This window comes from Capricornis sumatraensis, chromosome 21 (assembly GCF_032405125.1).
Source record: "Capricornis sumatraensis isolate serow.1 chromosome 21, serow.2, whole genome shotgun sequence".
Classification (NCBI taxonomy): Eukaryota; Metazoa; Chordata; class Mammalia; order Artiodactyla; family Bovidae; genus Capricornis; species Capricornis sumatraensis.
Genome location: NC_091089.1, coordinates 45,567,608 through 45,586,398, shown reverse-complemented (window position 1 = coordinate 45,586,398; position 18,791 = coordinate 45,567,608). Strand labels below are relative to the sequence as shown.

At 53.9% G+C, this 18,791-nt stretch overlaps 1 protein-coding gene across 3 annotated transcripts; it reads right to left on the bottom strand.

The window, feature by feature from the left end:
* Positions 1–312: 312 nt before the first annotated feature.
* Positions 313–8,980, bottom strand: TUBB6 (tubulin beta 6 class V). Of its 3 annotated transcripts, XM_068993576.1 has the most exons (5): positions 8,866–8,980; positions 8,536–8,644; positions 6,859–6,969; positions 986–1,593; positions 313–640 (listed from the first exon to the last, which is right to left on the bottom strand). In XM_068993576.1, the coding sequence occupies exons 1-5, from the start codon at positions 8,920–8,922 to the stop codon at positions 530–532; spliced, it is 996 nt and encodes a 331-aa protein (XP_068849677.1). In that variant the 5' UTR covers positions 8,923–8,980; the 3' UTR covers positions 313–529. The 3 variants fall into 3 exon arrangements, with proteins under 3 accessions (XP_068849677.1, XP_068849675.1, XP_068849676.1); XM_068993574.1 differs by having other exon boundaries at positions 313–1,593; XM_068993575.1 differs by lacking the exon at positions 8,536–8,644 and having other exon boundaries at positions 313–1,593; positions 6,859–6,961; positions 8,866–8,922.
* Between the last annotated feature and the right edge of the window lie 9,811 nt (positions 8,981–18,791).

Here is an 18,791-nt window from a genome sequence, read left to right as displayed (position 1 = left end):
CTGGCCACCAGTAAGCTTCAGGGCCACCTGAGGGCCTCCGACTGAAAGGAAGCCCTGCCCTGAGGAGTGGGCTGCTCCCTGGGAGGTGGGGCACTGTCAGGAAAGCAGTCTAAAAGACAGGGGAGCACTTAGGTTAATCGTGTACAGGCTGTCTCTACATTGAGCGCTGCACGTCCATTAAGAGACGGCACCTCAAAGCCCCGGGTGTGGTCACAGGATGAAAGCACACCGTTTCTAGCCCCTAATTCCCAGACACAGGTGAACATATAAGAGACAGTGAGGTTTGTTTATTTAGCCCTTTATTTATGGCCCATGAGTTCTTTCGTGTCCTCTCTGGTCCGATGTTCGGGCAGGGATGCCAGTTCCTGCTCTTCTGACGCCCTCTATCCCAGATGACGGACAGGACAGTCCGCCGCCCCTGTGAAGGGACTGTCCCTACACTCAGACGGGACTCCCCTGGGCGGCCAGGAGACACACCAGGCTTGGAGAAAAGACCTCTGAGCCTCGGTGTCCAAGGCAGGACACACCTCTACTCGTTGACCTCTTCCTCGTCATCCTCAAAAGCTTCCTCGCCCTCATCGGCCGTGGCGTCCTGGTACTGCTGGTACTCGGACACCAGGTCGTTCATGTTGCTCTCAGCCTCGGTGAACTCCATCTCGTCCATGCCCTCGCCCGTGAACCAGTGCAGGAAGGCCTTGCGCCGGAACATGGCTGAGAACTGCTCCGAGATGCGCTTGAATAGCTCCTGGATGGCTGTGCTGTTGCCAATGAAGGTGGCTGACATCTTCAGGCCCCGGGGTGGGATGTCACACACGGCCACCTTCACGTTGTTGGGGATCCACTCCACGAAGTAGCTGCTGTTCTTGTTCTGGATGGCCAGCATCTGCTCATCCACCTCCTTCATGGACATGGGGCCCCGGAACACGGCGGCCACGGTCAGGTAGCGGCCGTGGCGCGGGTCACAGGCGGCCATCATGTTCTTGGCGTCGAACATCTGCTGGGTGAGCTCGGGGACAGTCAGCGCCCGGTACTGCTGGCTGCCGCGGGCGGTGAGTGGGGCGAAGCCAGGCATGAAGAAGTGCAGGCGTGGGAAGGGCACCATGTTCACGGCCAGCTTGCGCAGGTCAGCGTTGAGCTGGCCCGGGAAGCGCAGGGAGGTGGTTACGCCACTCATGGTGGCTGACACCAAGTGGTTGAGGTCCCCATAGGTGGGGGTGGTCAGTTTCAGGGTGCGGAAGCAGATGTCATACAGTGCTTCATTGTCGATGCAGTAGGTCTCGTCTGTGTTCTCCACCAGCTGGTGCACGGACAGGGTGGCATTGTAGGGCTCCACTACCGTGTCCGACACCTTGGGCGAGGGCATCACGCTGAAGGTGTTCATGATGCGGTCAGGGTACTCCTCGCGGATCTTGCTGATGAGGAGGGTCCCCATCCCAGACCCGGTGCCACCGCCCAGCGAGTGGGTCAGCTGGAAGCCCTGCAGGCAGTCGCAGTGCTCACACTCCTTCCGCACCACGTCCAGGACAGAGTCCACCAGCTCAGCGCCCTCTGTGTAGTGGCCCTTGGCCCAGTTGTTGCCGGCGCCAGTCTGTCCTGGGGTCAAGCAAGAGAGGAGACGTGATTCAAACAGGGCTACAGGGATTGCCATGAGGGGCCGTCAAGACAAGTCATGAAGTGAATAAATAACAGAGTGAGAGGTGGGCCCCAGGCCCCCAGCACTGCTGGAGCACAGGAGGGTGGCTGGCCACTTCAGACAGGGAAATCTGCCAATTTTAAGATGTACTCACATTCTGAGTTGGTAATTCCATTCTTACTCTTAAAAAGATAATTATCCCGCAAAGTAAAAGACAAAGGGAACAAAAAGTATAAATTAAGAAAACAAATTTCTTTCCCCTATCCTTTGGGCTCTCTTGAATTTTGAACTAGATACAAATACTTCCTTTGCAAAACAGTAATATGTTCCCTCGTTAATGGGGCCCCTGGTTCATCATCATCAGGAACTATATTTTTTCCATTATCTCATTTATCCAAGTGTGAACATCAAATATTGCCAGATTGAGACAAGGTTTGGCATCCATATTATTCCTTATTCTTTGTTTTTACATATATATCAACAAACATTGAGAAATCTTGTTAGCATAAACATGTAAATAGAATTAACTGTATTCTAACAATTTCATTCAATTATCTGATCTTCAGAGTTAAATGCCAAAAACTAAATACTGATCTACACCATCAGAAAGTATTTTTAACCACCTTTCAGCCCCAAAGTCAAGTTTCTGGAAAGCAGAATTAGAAACACCTGACTTGCATCAATAACTTTCCTTCTGCAGCAGGAAGATTCCAAAAGGCTTTGCACCAAGATTTATCTGATGTTCTTTCACTGAAAGGCTCTTTGTGTGGTCTGATTACTTCAAAAGGTTGGAAAATTTGAAATCTTAATTCCAATGCAACGTTGCCAGTATGATTTTTAATGAAATGTTTCAAATATATTTTTGTCAATGCTTTAGGCTGCAGATTTAGCTCATTCAGATAATGAAAACTATTGGCGATGTAGCCTATTTGGCAAGGCAGCCCTGTTACCAGGTGGATAATCCAGACTGCACCTGTGTGGCTGCTCAGTCGCTCAGTCATATCCAACTCTGCAGCCCCATGGGCTGTAGCCTGCCATGCTCCTCTGCCGATGGAATTTTCCAGGCAAGAATACTGGAGTGGGTTGCCATTTTCACCTCCAGGGATTCTTCCCAACCCAGGGATTGAACCAACATCTCTTGCATCTCCTGCATTGGCAGGGGGATTCTTTACTACTAGTACCACCTGGGAAGCACAGATTGCACCTACTTTCTGTCAGAAAAACATGCTTTAGTCTTCAACTCAAATCAATATGTTAATATGCATTTTAAGGGACATTAGAGAAACCATCAAGAACTGAATTCTAGAGCACATGGTAAGGTACATTACAAAAAGCAATTAAAAAGTAAATGATGCACAGACCTATTTAATGACAAGTTAAAAAGATAAGGCACTGCTGTTTCCTGTTCATTGGTAAGAAGGCAGTGTGGGGTGCAGCTGAAAAACCCAGCTGTAGAGGAAGCCAGAAAGGCTGTTTCAAGCAGTATATTTCTTTAGTATGTGGGTATTTCAAATCTGGTTTTGAAAAGAAGAATCATGTATTATAAAAAATGAAAAAATAGATCCATCAGCTTCTTGATCAAAGTTTCCCTACATATGGAACAAAAGAGACTGCGGTGGTCCCATGGCCGAAGGATGAGGGAGCAGGGCATTTGGCTATGTCAGGTGGGCTCAGAAAACAAGAGGACCCGAGGGGTCAAGGCATTGCTGGCATTGCGCTGTGCATACCTCTCCCCCTTACACCAAAGACATTATCCTGATTTCTGTCTATACCTGCTGGTGGCAACAATTCACCACTATCCCACCCCCACCCCCACGCACTGATGGGGGAAACAGAGCTGGGGGTGGTGACACAGCGGGACGGACCATGGAGACCCTTCCAGCACCACAGCAGAAGGCAGGCACTGGGCACTTGGGGGCGAGGCCCACTCAGGACACCCCTGGAACCTACAGTTACCCCCGGGGGCGGGCCTCAGACCCGGAAGGAGTCTTAGCTCAAACGTCTTTGGATCTTCCACAGCTAAGTTCAGTGGTGCAAAGTGCAAGTCTGTAAAACAAGAACCACCGAAATGCTGTGATTCTTCAGTAAGTTTAAGAGGTACTGGCTATTAGTGATTAAACATCTAAAGTCCTACAAATACATAAGGACGATGATAGCCTCTAGGAAGACTCAGGCAAAGGATGCGGGGGTGGACGCAAGTGACAAACACGCAGTGTATTCCTCACGAGGCAGATGCACACTAACCTACAGAGATTCAACGCCTCCCATGAGGCTGACGGAGCTCAAGAGCTTGGAAACACAGTGATGATGGGAGTCTGGGGCAAGGCCCCACACACACTAGAGCTGCTGCGGGTGTCGGGGGGATGGGCCTCCACAGAGGGCAAGTCAGCAACATGGATTACAGTTGGTCCTGTAGGCTCAGAACGCGTAGAATGACACGTGGACGAGACTCACCAGATGACAGTGTGTAAGGGTGAAGAGAAGAGGGAACCACCTAAATACTGTGAGCAGAGTGACATCACCAAAGCTAGTGAGCCCGGGCTGCGAGGGACAGACTCTGGAAGGTGGCCCCGCCTCCTACAAGGAGCACAGCCCCTCAGAGGTGCCTCCCCCAGGAGGTGACTGCATTCTTGCTCACAAACATTGCCTCTCCACACTGAAACCTGGCTGGGTGCCTTCCTGTATGAGGCTGGAGTACCGTCATGTCCTGCCTAGGCCCCCAAGACTCTGCCACCTTCCCCTGCAAGCCAGCACACAAGCCAGCTTCCCACCTGGAGCTGGGGTAGAACTGATGCCCCTTCAGAGCTGCCCCGAGGACAAGGACTGAAACCACATGGAAACAATGACCAAGGGGCAGTGGGGACTCAAGGCGATACACAGCCATGGTCAGTGGACTCCCTCAGCCTGGACCCTCTGCTGCCTCCAGCTTACACAGTCCCTTGGTCTCCTGGGTGTTTACAGAGTGATCAGATGTGAAGTTTTCTCTGCCTTCAACCAAGAGAAGGAAGCTGGAGGCTTCTGAAAATATTTTGCCACTGTCTCATAGCAACAGACGTTCCCAGTTAAATATTTGGGGGTCAGGAGTTGAACGTCTTCTGCAATCAGAGGTTGGGACATTAACCAGCAGCTCTAGATTGTAGAAGTGATGCTGCAGTGATCCCGGAGGCCTCAGAGCCCAGCCCTGGTTCACCTCCAGCTCACACAGGGTGTGGGTTAAGTCTTGGGACTCCAGGCTCTTTGTCTCCCTTCCAGCCCTGAATCTGGGAGAGAAAGTTATATGTACAGAGAAGCCTAAGGTCCGCCTCCCTAGAGCTTTGTTCTGTCCCACAAAACTCTCTCCACTAACAGGTATAGCTGCCATGCAACCAGCAGTTTGTTAAGAAAAAGGTGTGGCTTTCTAAAGCATAAACTCAAATGCAGAGAACTTTCACTTTTAAAATTATAGTTACTTCAAGCCAGTATTTTCTTAAATCACTTCAAACTATATCTGAATATGGAATGACACGTTTTAAAAAATTCACCCACCCTGAAGGCAATGGGGTGAAACTATAGTTTTCACCTACTGTGAATCTCCAGGCAACTCAGACTCTTTTATTAAGTGGATAATGACTTAAAAACAATTGTTGAGCCAACAGCACCCACAGTGCGTTCAGATACGCTGGTCCTCTCAGTTCTTCATGGCCAAACATGTTATTTCCTTAGTTAAAAATAGTGTCAACTGTTAAAAAGCACTCTTGAAGCTATTTTGTATAGGTACTCTTCATTCCCCTAATCTGGTAGATATCTTTTAAGGCTGTGAGCACTGCTGTGAGCACTTTCTGCAGTGACATTGGACAGGGCATAGCTAGACGTATTTGAGCTGTGCCCTGTCCAATGTGGTGGCCACCTACCACGCTTGGCTACTGAGCACTGGAAATGTGTGGAGTACAACTGAGGAAGTAGACTGATTTTATTTAACTTCAATTACATTTAAATAGCCACATGTAGCTAGTGGTGACCATGTTGGTGGCAGGATCTAGAAGCACCTCTGCTTGAGAACAATTACCAAAAGTCTAGTCTAGGAAAAGATAAAGAATGTAAATGTCCCCACTTGTGGACTATAAAAGTATTGGTAATTTAGATTTTTTTTGCCGTAATAAAAGGGGCTCCAGGGCCTTTTGTCCTGGTCTATTTGAAATATCAAAGGTGACAAAAACCCTTGAACAAATTACTAGAAGCTTCACCTGTTCCACTGCTTGTGCAGGTTGCCATGGTGATGGGGAAGCAGATGATACCGCGAGGTCTTTCATACATCATGAGCACGTACCTTGGTCAATCACCTTTATAACAGGTTACATAGCCTGAGTCCAATCCAAGGGAATCAATTTATGTACCAATAAGATCTTCCAAGATTCTGCCTTGACTCCCCAAAACCATGGCTCCAAAGTGATGGAGGCTGGTCACATTAACAATGCCACTTCATTTCATTTTATATAATTTTCTTTAGGAGTCTGCAGAGGAACAGGTGCTATAATCATGTTCTGAGTGAAGAAATAGGAAAGGAAGATTTGCCCAAACCTGATAAAACAATTCATATGGAACTAGCTTTCGGAAAGAAAGCAGAACAGCCTATAGACAATGGAAAAAGAAACACAGGTATAAACACACTGACGACCAACATAGGAACCACAGACAAATTATTATCGTCTTTTTATGCTAGTAATTTATGAGCGGGAAAAAGAAGTTAATGTCTAAACTGTTTAGAAATCAAGAATTATTACTAGTAAGCATCTCATTCAGAGAAGGCGATGGCACCCCACTCCAGTACTCTTGCCTGGAAAATCCCATGGATGGAGGAGCCTGATAGGCTGCAGTCCATGGGGTTGCTAAGAGTCGGACTGAGCGACTTCACTTTCACTTTTCACTTTCATGCATTGGAGAAGGAAATGGCAACCCACTCCAGTGTTCTTGCCTGGAGAATCCCAGGGATGGGGGAGCCTAGTGGGCTGCCGTCTATGGGGTCACACAGAGCCGGACACGACTGAAGCGACTTAGCAGCAACCATCTCATTTAGAGAATCAAAGGTTACTTTCCTTCAAGAGGCTGCCTTGTGATGAGGCTGGCGACTGTTGATTTCCCTTCTAAGCTTTTCTATGCCATGTGATGTTTTTAATCTTGCACACAAATTAGCTGGATGTTTAGAAAATAAAAAAGAGGAAGAAGAAAGCAGGAAAGACGGAACCTACCGAAGATGAAGTTGTCAGGCCGGAAGAGCTGCCCAAAAGGCCCAGACCTCACGCTGTCCATGGTGCCCGGCTCCAAGTCCACCAGGGCGGCCCTGGGCACATACTTCTGAGCTGGAAGAGAACAGAGCCCACCCTTGAGAGTCAGTCTCTGGTTCCTGGGACAACACACTTCCCCAGAGCAAGTCCCACCAGCACAGCCGCCTGCGAGGTACAAAGCAGGCTTTCTTAGGGTCACAGAGTCTCAGCCCTGGAGGAGGGGAGCCTCAGAAAACACAATCCACCCTGGACTTGTCCGGGTGAGGAAGCCAGCCCAAGCACAGGGCACAGGAAGTTCCTGGAAAAGGCAGGATGAGAAGCGAGGTCTCTGGACTTCCTGTCGCCTGAATTTCCCAGTCCTCCTTCGTGTACAGTTCAACTTTTTAGTTCCGCAGAAATAACCCATACCTGTTGCAGTGAGCAGCCATGCTGCCAGGACACTTTTGCACCTCTCTCCCTCACACGCGTGTGAACCCACAAGCAGGTCTGTGCACCTGTTTCAGGTGTGTCCACGGCTGTTTCCTGGGGGACTGTCTCATTTATGGACAAGTGAGCATGTGCTCATGCCAACCGGCAAGAAAGGTTCCTTGAGGGTGGGGTCACAAGGACTGCACTGGGAACTGTCTTACAACTCCTGTTCTGCTACTCACACACCCAGGCTGAAGAGAGGGTGGCCTGAGGGTGACCAGCAAGTGCCATATATACTGGCCTTTTCTCAATGCCATCCAGAAATCTTACCACTCACGCCCTGCTCTTCCAGACCTTTTGTCATACCTGCTTAATGAATAAAACCCCATGGTTTACATGTCCTGCTCTTCCCAGCTCTCCTGTGGATGACCAACAGTGACTCTAAAGATAGTGTGACTATCTCTGAGGCTGGGGACACAGGTGTGTATATTGAGGGGCAGCACCTGTCACTTCCTGGGTGTTCTTCAACATCTTCCTTTTGTGTTTGTTCTGTGAATGTCATGTATCACTTTTACAATAAACATTGTTACAAAAATAAAGTACATAAGTAACCAGGATACCTATGAAGCTCCCCAGGACAGGGCTGGTACTATTCTTAAACCTGGATAAACCACAGCCTGGAGTGATTAACTAAACTCGGCCAAAGACCCTGTCCGTCTGGAGGTCCATCTTCCAGTGGGTGTAAAGTCTTTCTGGAGGTCTGCAAAGGGCTAGAACAATCTTTTGAGGTAGTGTTTTTCAAATTTTTAGCCAAAAATCTTCATTAGGAAAGAAATTTAAAACCGGAAAAAAAAAAAAAAAAGAGCCGGACATGCCCCACTAAGCTGATTTCACAGCACTAACAGGTCAGGTTCAAGAGCTCAGACCAGTAGAGGCCAAGAGCCTGTTTGAAATCAACCGACGGCGGATTTCCCGCCCCAGGGGGAGCGAGGGAGGAGCCGGGCGCCGGGCTACATCCGGGAGGATTTTTCCAGCGCGAACCACCCAGGCGCCGGGGGGCCCGCGGGTGGGGGCAGGGGATGGCAAGGGTCCCACAGGGCCGTGCCGGGGTCCCAGAGAGGGATGGACGGGGGGATGGCGGGGTCCAAGGGGGAGGCCGGGGTCCTGAGGGAGATGGCGGGGTCTGGGGGGGAAGGCGGGGTCTCGGGGGGGATGGTGGATCGCGCCACTCACACGAGGACTCGTTGTAGTAGACGTTGATTCTCTCCAGTTGGAGCGCAGAGTCACCCACGTAGCCTCCGGCCGGGTCGATGCCATGTTCGTCGCTGATCACTTCCCAAAACTAGCAAAGGGCAGGGCGGGGGACAGACGGTCAGCTAGGGTCCCCCAGGGCCGGGCCGGCGGGCGGGGCGCGGAGAGCGGCCGCCAGATTCCAGGCGCGCTTGAGCCGCTCCGGGGCCTCGGGGACGGGGAGCGGGGTAGAGTCCCCGTGACGCCCCCTCGGCTGCCCGTGCCCCGCGTGGCCCCGGCCCGAGGGCTTGGCGGGGGGGAGCGCCCACTCACCTTGGTGCCGATCTGGTTCCCGCACTGGCCAGCCTGGATATGCACGATCTCCCTCATGGCCGCTCAGCGCTCGCTGCTCTGACGGCGCGGAGACTGCTGCCCGGGCGTTCGGGTCCCCCACCCGGCGCCTGCCGCCCCTCCCCGGCCCTCCCCCGGCCGCCCGGGCCAATGGCCGGGCCCGCCCCCACCCCCAGGCCGCGCCCCCTCTGCCCCGCCGTCCGGGCGCCCTGCCCACACCCGGCGTCCCCCAGGCAGCCGGTCCGCGTGCTCTTTCCCAAATCCCGGGCCAGACCAGGTCCTCCCCTCCCGCCCCCGTTCCCCGTGACCCCTCCGTCCCCGCCCCCACTCCGGGCCCCATCCGTGGGTGCGCCTCCATCCGCTCGTCCCCGCCTCCTCTCGCCGCCCCCCAGACCTCACCCCGCCCCAGGCACCCCGCCCCTGCGCGCCCTCGGGCGGTCCTCCCCGGGCCGCCTCCACCCTGCGCGGTCCCAGAGGGAGAGCCGACCAGCGAACAGTGGAGGGATGCCTGCCCGGAGCGGGTTCCTGGGGCGCCCATCAGAGCAGGCGGGCGGGGAAGCGAAAGACAATTTCCCCCCAGTGCTCCCCCGTTCGCTATAACCCCCCGGAGGGGGAACGGAGACTCCCCGCGCTTCGGTCCCGCGGAGCCGACTGGGGAGGCGCGCCTGCACGGAGCCGCCGGCGTGGGTCCAGGACCGCAAGGTCCACGCGCGCCGCGGGTTCAAACCCAGCGGGTGGAAAGGCCGGGGGACTCGGGAGTGGATCTTTTCGGGGTGACTGGCCCCTGCGCTCCGACTCAGCCGTGGGCACGAGTCCTTACGTCCCCGGCCTACTGCTTGCTTCTCCGTCTTGAAATACAGATGCCCTTCAGTTCTGACGAGTCAGAACCGTTCGTGATGGAGTCAGGTTATAGTGAAAACACGGCTAAACCTGAAAACGGAGACACACACACACTTACACATACGCCCTGCACAGCCTAGCAGCCTCTCCCTCCTGAGTCTGGAAGGAAAGCCTCCCCTACCCCCCGGTTCCCTTACCCTCCCCGCCCCTGAGTCCCGGCCTTCGTCTGCCTGCCGGGGGGGGGGGGCGGGGGGGGGGGCGGGGGGGCGGGGGGGGCAGGGGTGTGGACGCGGGCGTCCCGCCTGGGGACAGGCACGAAGCTGGAGGACCGAGGAAGTGTCAGTCTTAGAGAGATCCGGTGACCCCTCTCTCCCCGGGGCCACGGAGCGTCGGGGATTCCCTGCGAAATGATCTCAGCTCTCCCTGGCCTAGGGGACTGGCCTGCTGAGCGAAGCGTGGTTCCCTGTTCCCTTGCTGACAAGGTGGCAAGGCGCAGCGGGACCCCTCCGCCATGTTTGCCCACAGCCCCTTCAGCGGGGAAAGGCTTCACTCCTCAGCTGCTGGCATCAGGGTCCTGGGCCCCCACCCTCCCTGCTTAGTGGTCCTTGCCCCCAGGGACTTTCATCCCAGCAGCCTGGACCCCTAGGCTTCTAGGGCTTGCTCTCTGACACCCAGAACTCTCCAGGCCACTCCTGTGGGGAACTCAGCTGCCCAGGCAGCTTACAGGTATTCTGAACCACAAATGCCTCTGTTGTGCCAGGCAGGCATGAGTCAGGGTCACTTGTAGGGGTGAGTTAGGCTCTCTGGAGCAGCGGCCCCCTTCCAGATGGCCTTGTGTGGCGAGAAGGAGTGACCACTTTTCTGTGAGTCAGGGTGACTTGGATCTCAGCCCCAGCTCTGTTTCCAGTTAGCTGTGTTACCTCAGGTCCTCTGGCCGCTTCTGTAAAGGAGAGCTTGTCCTGGGGGGGTCTGAGCCCTGTGACATTCCATCTGAGTATGCCCACTGTCCCTGTGAACGCTTCAGGTGAGAAGACTGGAGACTTGGGGTTCCATTCACCCCCTCCCCAAGGCCAAGTGGAAATGCCCTGTGAAGAGGAAGTGACTCTCCTGTCATTAGAACCGGCGGTTTCCTTTTAGGTACATGAAAACTTGGGGACAGTCCTAATGTGCATGGTTTGAAAACGGGGGACAACTGGAAAATTTTTCTTCTGGAGTTTTTCAAATATTCCCAGTTTCAGGGATCAGTTTCTTTAACCTCAGGATCCCTGCCCTGCCATCCTTGACCTCCAACCGGCCCCTGCAGTTCTGCTTCTCTGCCTTTCTGTAGATCCCCGCACATCTCTACACAGGGCACCTGGGGAAGCTTAGGTGTGGGGGGCATAGCTCCCCAGGCTCCTGTCAGAGCCCAGGATGACCCAGCACCTGCCCTTACTAGGCCTGTATGTTGTGGTTGCTGAGTTTCATGACTGACTGTGGGGAAACGCTCCATTTATCAAAGCTGGTGCCGAGTCTGGTGCAGGCAAGGGCCCGTCACCCCTCGAAGAATCTCTCCTCAGCTCTAGTCACTCAGTCCCTGTGAATCAAGCCCCTTCGTGGTTTAAAGGAAAGTGTCCACGTCAGCAGCTTCAGCGATTTGCTGAAATGACTACCTTGTCAAGCTCGTCCTTTGGGTGGAATTTCAGTTCGAGGTTTTCACCGGAGCCAGAGAGAAAGTGTCAGCCTGGCTTTGAGGACACTGCTGTCACATGGATTCAATGGGAAGAGGCTGATTTCCTGGAGTTTCTGATGGACACTCCCTGCTGACCCACATGTCAGCCTGCCACCTGCACCACAAGGGGGGCGGGGGAGTAACCAGGGCTCAGTGCTGGCAGCTTGGGTACTGCACTTCTGGAATCTGCACGACAACCAGGCAAGGTGGGACTGAGAGGCTGCCACTGTGGTTGAGGCCGCCCCTAACGTGGATGGGCCAGAGCAAGGGCACACTCAGGCCACAGACCCAGCAGCTGCCAGTAAGGATGCAGGAGACATAGAGCCTGTTATTAAGAGAAGGCATCTTCCTGTCTGCAGTGCTGGCTTTGCTGAGTTTGTATCACCAGTGGTGGGGATGGGGGCAACCCCACCACGGCTGGCCCTAGGCCACATTCCATGTCACAGTCACCAGTGGGAGGAGGAAGGGCCCTGAAGCAGGTTCAGGAATTTGGGGCAGGGAGTGAGTCCTGAGGTCCCCATGTGCCAGCAGTTGCGTGAGCCCCGAGAGCCCCTAGTGGGAGGGGTGATGCTCAGGGCTGGATCTGGACAGAGTTCTGGGTCCTTACCTCCTGTCTGCTTGCCTTCCACCCTCAGCCTCTCACCCAGTCACCACGTGGGCTGAGGACCCAGGGCCACTGTCCCAGCCCTGGGACAGGTCTCACTGCTCCCCGCCTGGGTCTGAAATGCACAGTAACAGGGGAGGTGGGATCCATCCTTTCCATGTGCTGAGGAGTCCCTGGGGAAAGACTTTGAAGAGGCCAGGCTCAGGGCCAGGCTGCTGATGGCCACCTGTGACCTGATTTTCAGCTAAAAGCTCAGGTTTTGACAAGTTTTATGACATGGGACCATGTCACATATGTGACATGACTCTTGACAGACAGGATGGTTCTTGAGCCAGATCCTTCCCAGCTCGATCGACTGATCGACTCCCATCCTAGCTTACATCAGACAAAACCCCGTTCACCTAAAATGCAATCTGATTGTACGAGTCATCTGTTTTTCAGGAAGAAGTGACCATGTATCATGGAAGTGCACAATGAAGAAGAAATTCATGTGTAAAAGCTGAGTCTAGTAAATCAAATTTATAACAGATGTGACTGGATGATAACAGAATTGTTCCCATGTTCTGTAGCAAAGAGGAAAAGTGTCTCACCTGTAACTAACCCAGTGGCTTTCCCCAGCCACACCTCTGTGTTTGTTATTTTTTGAGACATGACATGGTCGTCTATGACCTGACCATCTTCTCTGACCTCTGGCACAGTGTAACAGTCTTCAGTTTTTCTAGAAGGAAGGGCTCTGAAGGGGGTGACAGGACCCTAGGATCTGGTTCCCAGTGACCCCCCTGACAAGCTGTGTGATCTCGAAGCTCGTCTCTCTCTCTCTGTGGCCCAAGGGGGTGGGGGACCTTCCGTCCAGGCGTCCAGAGCTCCCCTGCACCCTGGCCCCTATCTCACACACACAGGGCAGGGTGTGCGGGGCTGGGGCAGAGGCAGTGGCCATCAGCCAGGAGTGGGGGGGACACAGGTACTGGGGGGGGGGGCCCAGGGGCCGCCCAGGGAGATCAGCTCTGGAGGGTGAGGGTTGTTGCGGGGAGGTGAGGAGACGCACCTTCACCAGAGCTTTTAAATCGGCTGAGGCCCGGCAGCTTTCAGGCCTAGCTGTGGCAGGTAATATTTTTAAAACTGTCTTGGTATCATTTTCCCATTAAAACTAAGAGATGAGTTTTGCCAGATGAGAAGTCCTGGAGACCTGTACTCAACAATGTGCATGAACTGAACACTTAAACATGGCCACAGTGGTGCATTTCAGGTGATATGGTTTTATCGCCATTCTTAAAAACAGGCAGTAATAGACAAGCTTCAGGAAAGCTGTAAAAGACTGACAAGGAACAAAAAACAACATCCAATCCCTAATCATCATTACTTGGTAGTAACATTTGGACACATTTCCTATCATCTCTCCTTAGCCCCAGTGTTACCCGCTCAGAGGGAGGCCTTCACCAGCACTGGGGGCCAGAGCCCCTCCAGGTGGAGGTGGCCTGGGAGCCACAGGGCGGCATCAGAGTGAGGGGCTGTCTTGCCAGCTCTGCCCAGCACCCCCGCCCTTTCTTCTGTGTCCCCTGCACAAGGATGGTCCCTGGTGGCTTCACTTTGTTCTCTGTCCCCTCTTCTGTGACTTTTTGGTGTTCTCTCCTTGAGGGCACAGAGCTCGCCACTAAGAAAGGTCAGTACCACGGTGAGTCTGTGGTCCGGCAGGTGGGCTTCATTTTGGCCCTCCTACATGGGGACATGGCTGTAGCTGCAGCCTTGCAGGGCCGCTGGGCAGGTGGTGGGGGTGTGGAAAGCCTTCTCCCGGCATTGGGCACAGAGCAGGCACTTGACGGAGAGCTGGTACCTCTCTGTCCAGGGATGTAGGAGACAGGCTTGCTTGCTTGATTGGGACAGCTGGGCTCTAAAAACTTCAGGTTACATTTAAGCAAAATAGAAACCGATCTAAGTGATCACGTGATTTGGAAGGTAGTTGTTTGTGTGTGGGGGATGGAGAAATGTTAATATATACTCTTTTATTTAAAAACAGGAGAGCTTCTGGATTGGTGAACTGGTGGCCCTTCCCTGTGCCCTGGCCTAAACATCTCTTCCATCTGACTGTCCTGAATTCCATCCTTTTGTAATAAACCAGTGACCTACCCAGTAAAAAATATACAAAATAAAATATTGACCTAGTTGACAGAACAAGCAGTAAGTTCCACCTTTTAGTTGGGGGAGGAAAAAGGAGGGAAGGAGGAGGAAAGGGAAGAAAGCACAGAAGGGCAGACACAGCACCATGCTGAAGGGGTGGGAAGCACAGAGAAGATTCTCCGTGTGTTTACACGGGAACTGTCCCTAGGACCTGCCTGGCCCTCAGACCCACTCGCTGGCCGCAAAAGTGCTGAGGTCAGGGGCTGGGTACTGCCTGCTCTGGTGGTGGGATACTATTTGAGTAATTAATGATGATTCATTGATTTACTCCCTTTTTTCTTCAACAGTCTTTACTATGTTGTGAATGCTGTTAGATGTATAGGGAAGCCTGGCCTGCTGCAGCCCATGGGGTCGTAAAGAGTCAGACATGACTGAGCAACTGAACAACAATTAACTGTATAATCCTATAATCCTTATGAGGTTTTAGGAACATCTGTGCAGACAAAAAATAACAATGACAATAATGCCATGAGTTGGGAGCAAATAGCAAGCACCATCATGCTTACTGTTAAACAACTTGGAGATATTTTCATGTTAATATTAAGGAAGAAATGATGGGAAAAAGCTGTCCATGAACATGTGAGAGCATAGGCCTGTGGAGACACAGCCAATGGAGGATTCAATGGGACTTGTCTGCACAGGAAGAGCAGAGCCCCCAAGGACAGCATGGGCAGGGCCAGCTGTGTGGCACAACCAACAGTCCTGGTAAGATGTGGGTGCCATCCAGACCGGGCACCTCTGGCCTTGACTTCTAGTCTGGAGGGCAGAGGAGCTGCTGATACAAGCAGTCTTGGGGCAAAGGCCCTGGACCTCTGCACCAGGGACCAGGGAGGTGGGGTTCCCTTGGATGCCCAAGCACTCCCGCCCACCACCTGCACACTCAGAAGTCAACCAGTAGTTTCCAGTGCTTTGTGGGTGATGAATCCCATGAGCATTTGTACTCACACCAGGGTACATTTTTTGTGATAAATGTTAGAGGCCAGAAATCGCATCCATTTATTAGTTGTCCTTGCTTTGTGGTCTCATTGGTGGAAAAAGACTCAATTTTGTGTGTCCCTACTCTTCCCTGACCTTTGGGCCCAGTCATGAAACCATTTCTCTGTTGTTTGAATGCTGTTGTGGGTCCCAGCCTGAGTCTTTAGGCTTCTTGAGTCTGGCTGAGCCCCTCCCTGTGAAGCCACCACTTGTTTCCTGCCATCCTCGGCCACCACCTCTCTGTGCTGTGTCTTCTGCTCGGGCCTTGGACCCCTGACAACAAACGCTGTCCACCTTGGGGACCCCCATCCTCCTGCCTATAAGAGACCCTCAGGCCACCTCCTCACCCCCACCCCCGAGCCTGCAGCCTGCCTGCTCCTCCCCTGCACATCTCTGGATCCTTTAGACCTGACTGTCTTCCCTTCCAGCCCTTCTTATCACCCACTGGGTTTCTGTGTGGTGAGAAGCTGTCAGGAAAGATATTTAAAGCTATGTTGCACTTTCACAACTAAAAGCACAAATGAGAATCATTGGTTTTGTGTTGCTTAAGCCAGCGGATTGGATTAAGTTAATCTGAATCATCCCCACTGCAGGTGGGCTGTTCTGATGGGCCCTTGTTCTGGTCCCAGATTCCAGTTGGATGTGATTCACCCCCCTCCCCCTCCTCCAGCAGGAGTGTCAGAGCCAGCTCTCATCTGCCGCTCCTCCATGTCTCAGCAACCGTGAGTGCCACGTGCCCACGAAGCGCCCACCAAGCTGCCAAGGCTCACCTGGGTTGGGTTGTAAACTCCTCAGGTTGGAGACTAGACTTCCTGCCTGTAGTCATACTCAGCACATGAGTAGTAGTAAGTGAAGGAAGAAAAGACACACAGATTTCACAGCCTCAAGGAACTTTCCTTTTCTGAAAGAGGGGACCCAGAATATTACGATGGGAAATGAAGAAGAATTGAATAACATCTCCCTAAGCAAAGAGGTTTCCACCACCGATTTTCTGAGTTAAATATAAATTCAGGAGGTGCTTTGAAAAGAGTCATAACCATGTCACAACTGATTCTGATGCACCAGATATTTGTCAGAATTCCTTTCCCACCACTCAGGCTGGTTTGCGGCTAATCCTGACCCCTCTGTGCAGGGGTGGTGGGCACAGAGGGCATGTAGGGAGGGGTCTGGCCTGCCTTTCCTCCTCCACTGCTCAGGGGTGGGCAGCTTTCTCTGCTGACCAGTTTGCCGGGAGGGTGCCTGAGAGAAGGTGTGTACCAACGCAAAGCCATGTGAATTCTTATTACTTCTTCCCCAACAGGAAAACCCTTCTATTTGGAAAGCTAGACACAGTCCAGCCGGCTCCCCCCTCCCCCCTCAGCTGTCCCAGCTGTCCTCAGGAATGCAGTGGCAGCCGCGCCCACAGGCCCGCTGGCCCCAGATTCAGAAAGCATCCCTCCCCACCCACCCCAGCAGCTCACCCCACGCTGTGGCCCTTCCCTGCTAAATGTGTGTGTGTCCCCCACCCCCACCCCAGACACCTGCTCCCTGGGCCACTCATCCACTCCAAGGAGAGACAGAGGTATGTGCCCATTGTCCCAGTCCTGGGAGGGGCTGACAAGTTCACTCACCATCCTGTCCAGGCAGGTGCATCCACTCTTGCACAGGTGAGGAAGTCAAGTAACCCGTCCTGAGCCACACATTTGATTCCAGTTTCTTTTATTTTTTAAGTTCATTTTACTAGGATTAGAATACTGAACATGAAGCCTACCCTTTCCTAGTTCCCAGGTGTGTTGCCTCAGGTACAACCGCTGCAGGTCGAACATCTTCCCCTGGCTTCACTGACTGGCAACCGCTGCCTGGACCCTGACTTCCTGACCCTGGTGGTGGGCCAGCACCCGCAGCTCTGCTGACATGACCCGTTTCAGGTGCAGTGGGATTGATTGGGAAGTGATGAACAGAACCATCCGGTGAGATGCTCCTTCCCCGGAGGGCTAGAGGTCGCAAGGCTTTTCTATCAGGTGAACACCCCACTCCCACCGCCCACTTCTGATGCAGCCGCCCCAGGCCGCCCTCCCCACCCTCTCATCTGGCTTCCGCTCAACAGAACAGCCGGCGAAGTGGTACCTCGAGGCCCCCGACTATTTTTATGCGGCCATCTGCATCCTGGGCCAGGCCTGGCAGGCAGCAGCAGCCCAAGGAATCCCACAGCAGGTGGTGACAGCCGGACAGCTGGGACTCGGCCCTGCCCGCGACTGTCCTGAGCATGCTGCACATGTGTCGAGAGGACCGCTCAGGGCGACGTGGTGTCCGGCCCCCTCCACCTCTGCAGCCCTGAGGCCGGTCTGGGCGCTGGGGTGGGGTGGGTTGAGGGGAGAGCACGCGCCCACCACCCACCCCCCCTCCCTCACACCTCTCCTAGAACAGCCCGGGAGCCCTGGACGTGGAGAGGAAAGGGCGCTGAGTCAGGCGGCGGCTGAGTCAAGGCACCGGGCGCTGAGTGAAAATTCCTTTTTTGGAAGTGAGGCCGTCCCTTTCCTGGAGGCCGAATCCCCGGGAAGTGACGCCGTCTCACCCGCGGAGGCAGCAGCGGCCCCTGGCGGAGGTGCTGGGAGCCGGGCGCCGTCTCGCCCCAGGAGGCCTAGGGACGCCCCTTTCGTCCGCCCGGACCTCGGGGAAGGGCTTTCAGCCGCGCTCCTTGTAAGGGAAGCACGCAGCGAGCCCGCGGGCGGGGTGGCGTCTCCCCTATCAGCGAGAAGGACGAGACCCTGAAATCCCTGCGTTTTTGTTTTTGTTTTTTTTTTTTTTTTGCTGAGTTTGAAAAAAGAGGCTGTACTTCCAGGAATACGGCGGCAATTTCTTTACCTCTGCTCCTCCCCACATCGACACCGCCCCCCACCCCCGCCCAACCCATCCCGCCCCACCCCGGCCTGAGGTCCTGGCTGCCGGCCCGGCTGCTCCGCGTGTCAAGTGGAGAAAGGGTGGGAGTCAGGTCCGGTGGGCGGGGAACAGGGGACGGAGGGGCTCTGGGATGCGATGGGAGGATGGGAGCGGGGCACGAGTCCGGGCCCAGGGGTATGACTGCGAGCGGGTCTTAGCTTCTGCAACGAGCCGTGGGTCTCCCACTGTCCTGAGCCTTCAGACAGGAGGGGGCCAGGCCTCCGAGCCAGCGGTTCTCAGGAGGAAAACCGCAGAATGAAGGCACCTGGCACGTGCGGGTCCCTTGGTCCAGCAGCACCCCCCAACCCCATTTCTTCCGGGAGCCGCACTATCCCCTCCCAAACCACGTGATGGAGCCTGGGGCCCCACCTACCCTGATCAGGACTCATTTCCAGCAGCTTCGTGTTCAGGAAAGGCTGGCAGGGCAGCCTATTCTCCTCCGAAGACTGAGGCCCGCAAGCTTTCCGGTCTCTGGGCTCATTAGGAGCCCGGTTAACCCCCCAGTAACGTCTGACCCTCCTGTTCCCGCGGCACCGGCTCCTGATAGAGACTTAAGAGCGACTGCCTTTGTTAGGGGAGAATTTCTGGTTGATTCAGCGTCTGTGAAACTTCCTGAGATGAAAGAGACAGGAGGAAGAAGTATGTGTATCATAGCAGCTTTCCTGATGGGTTTATTGTGGAGCGGAA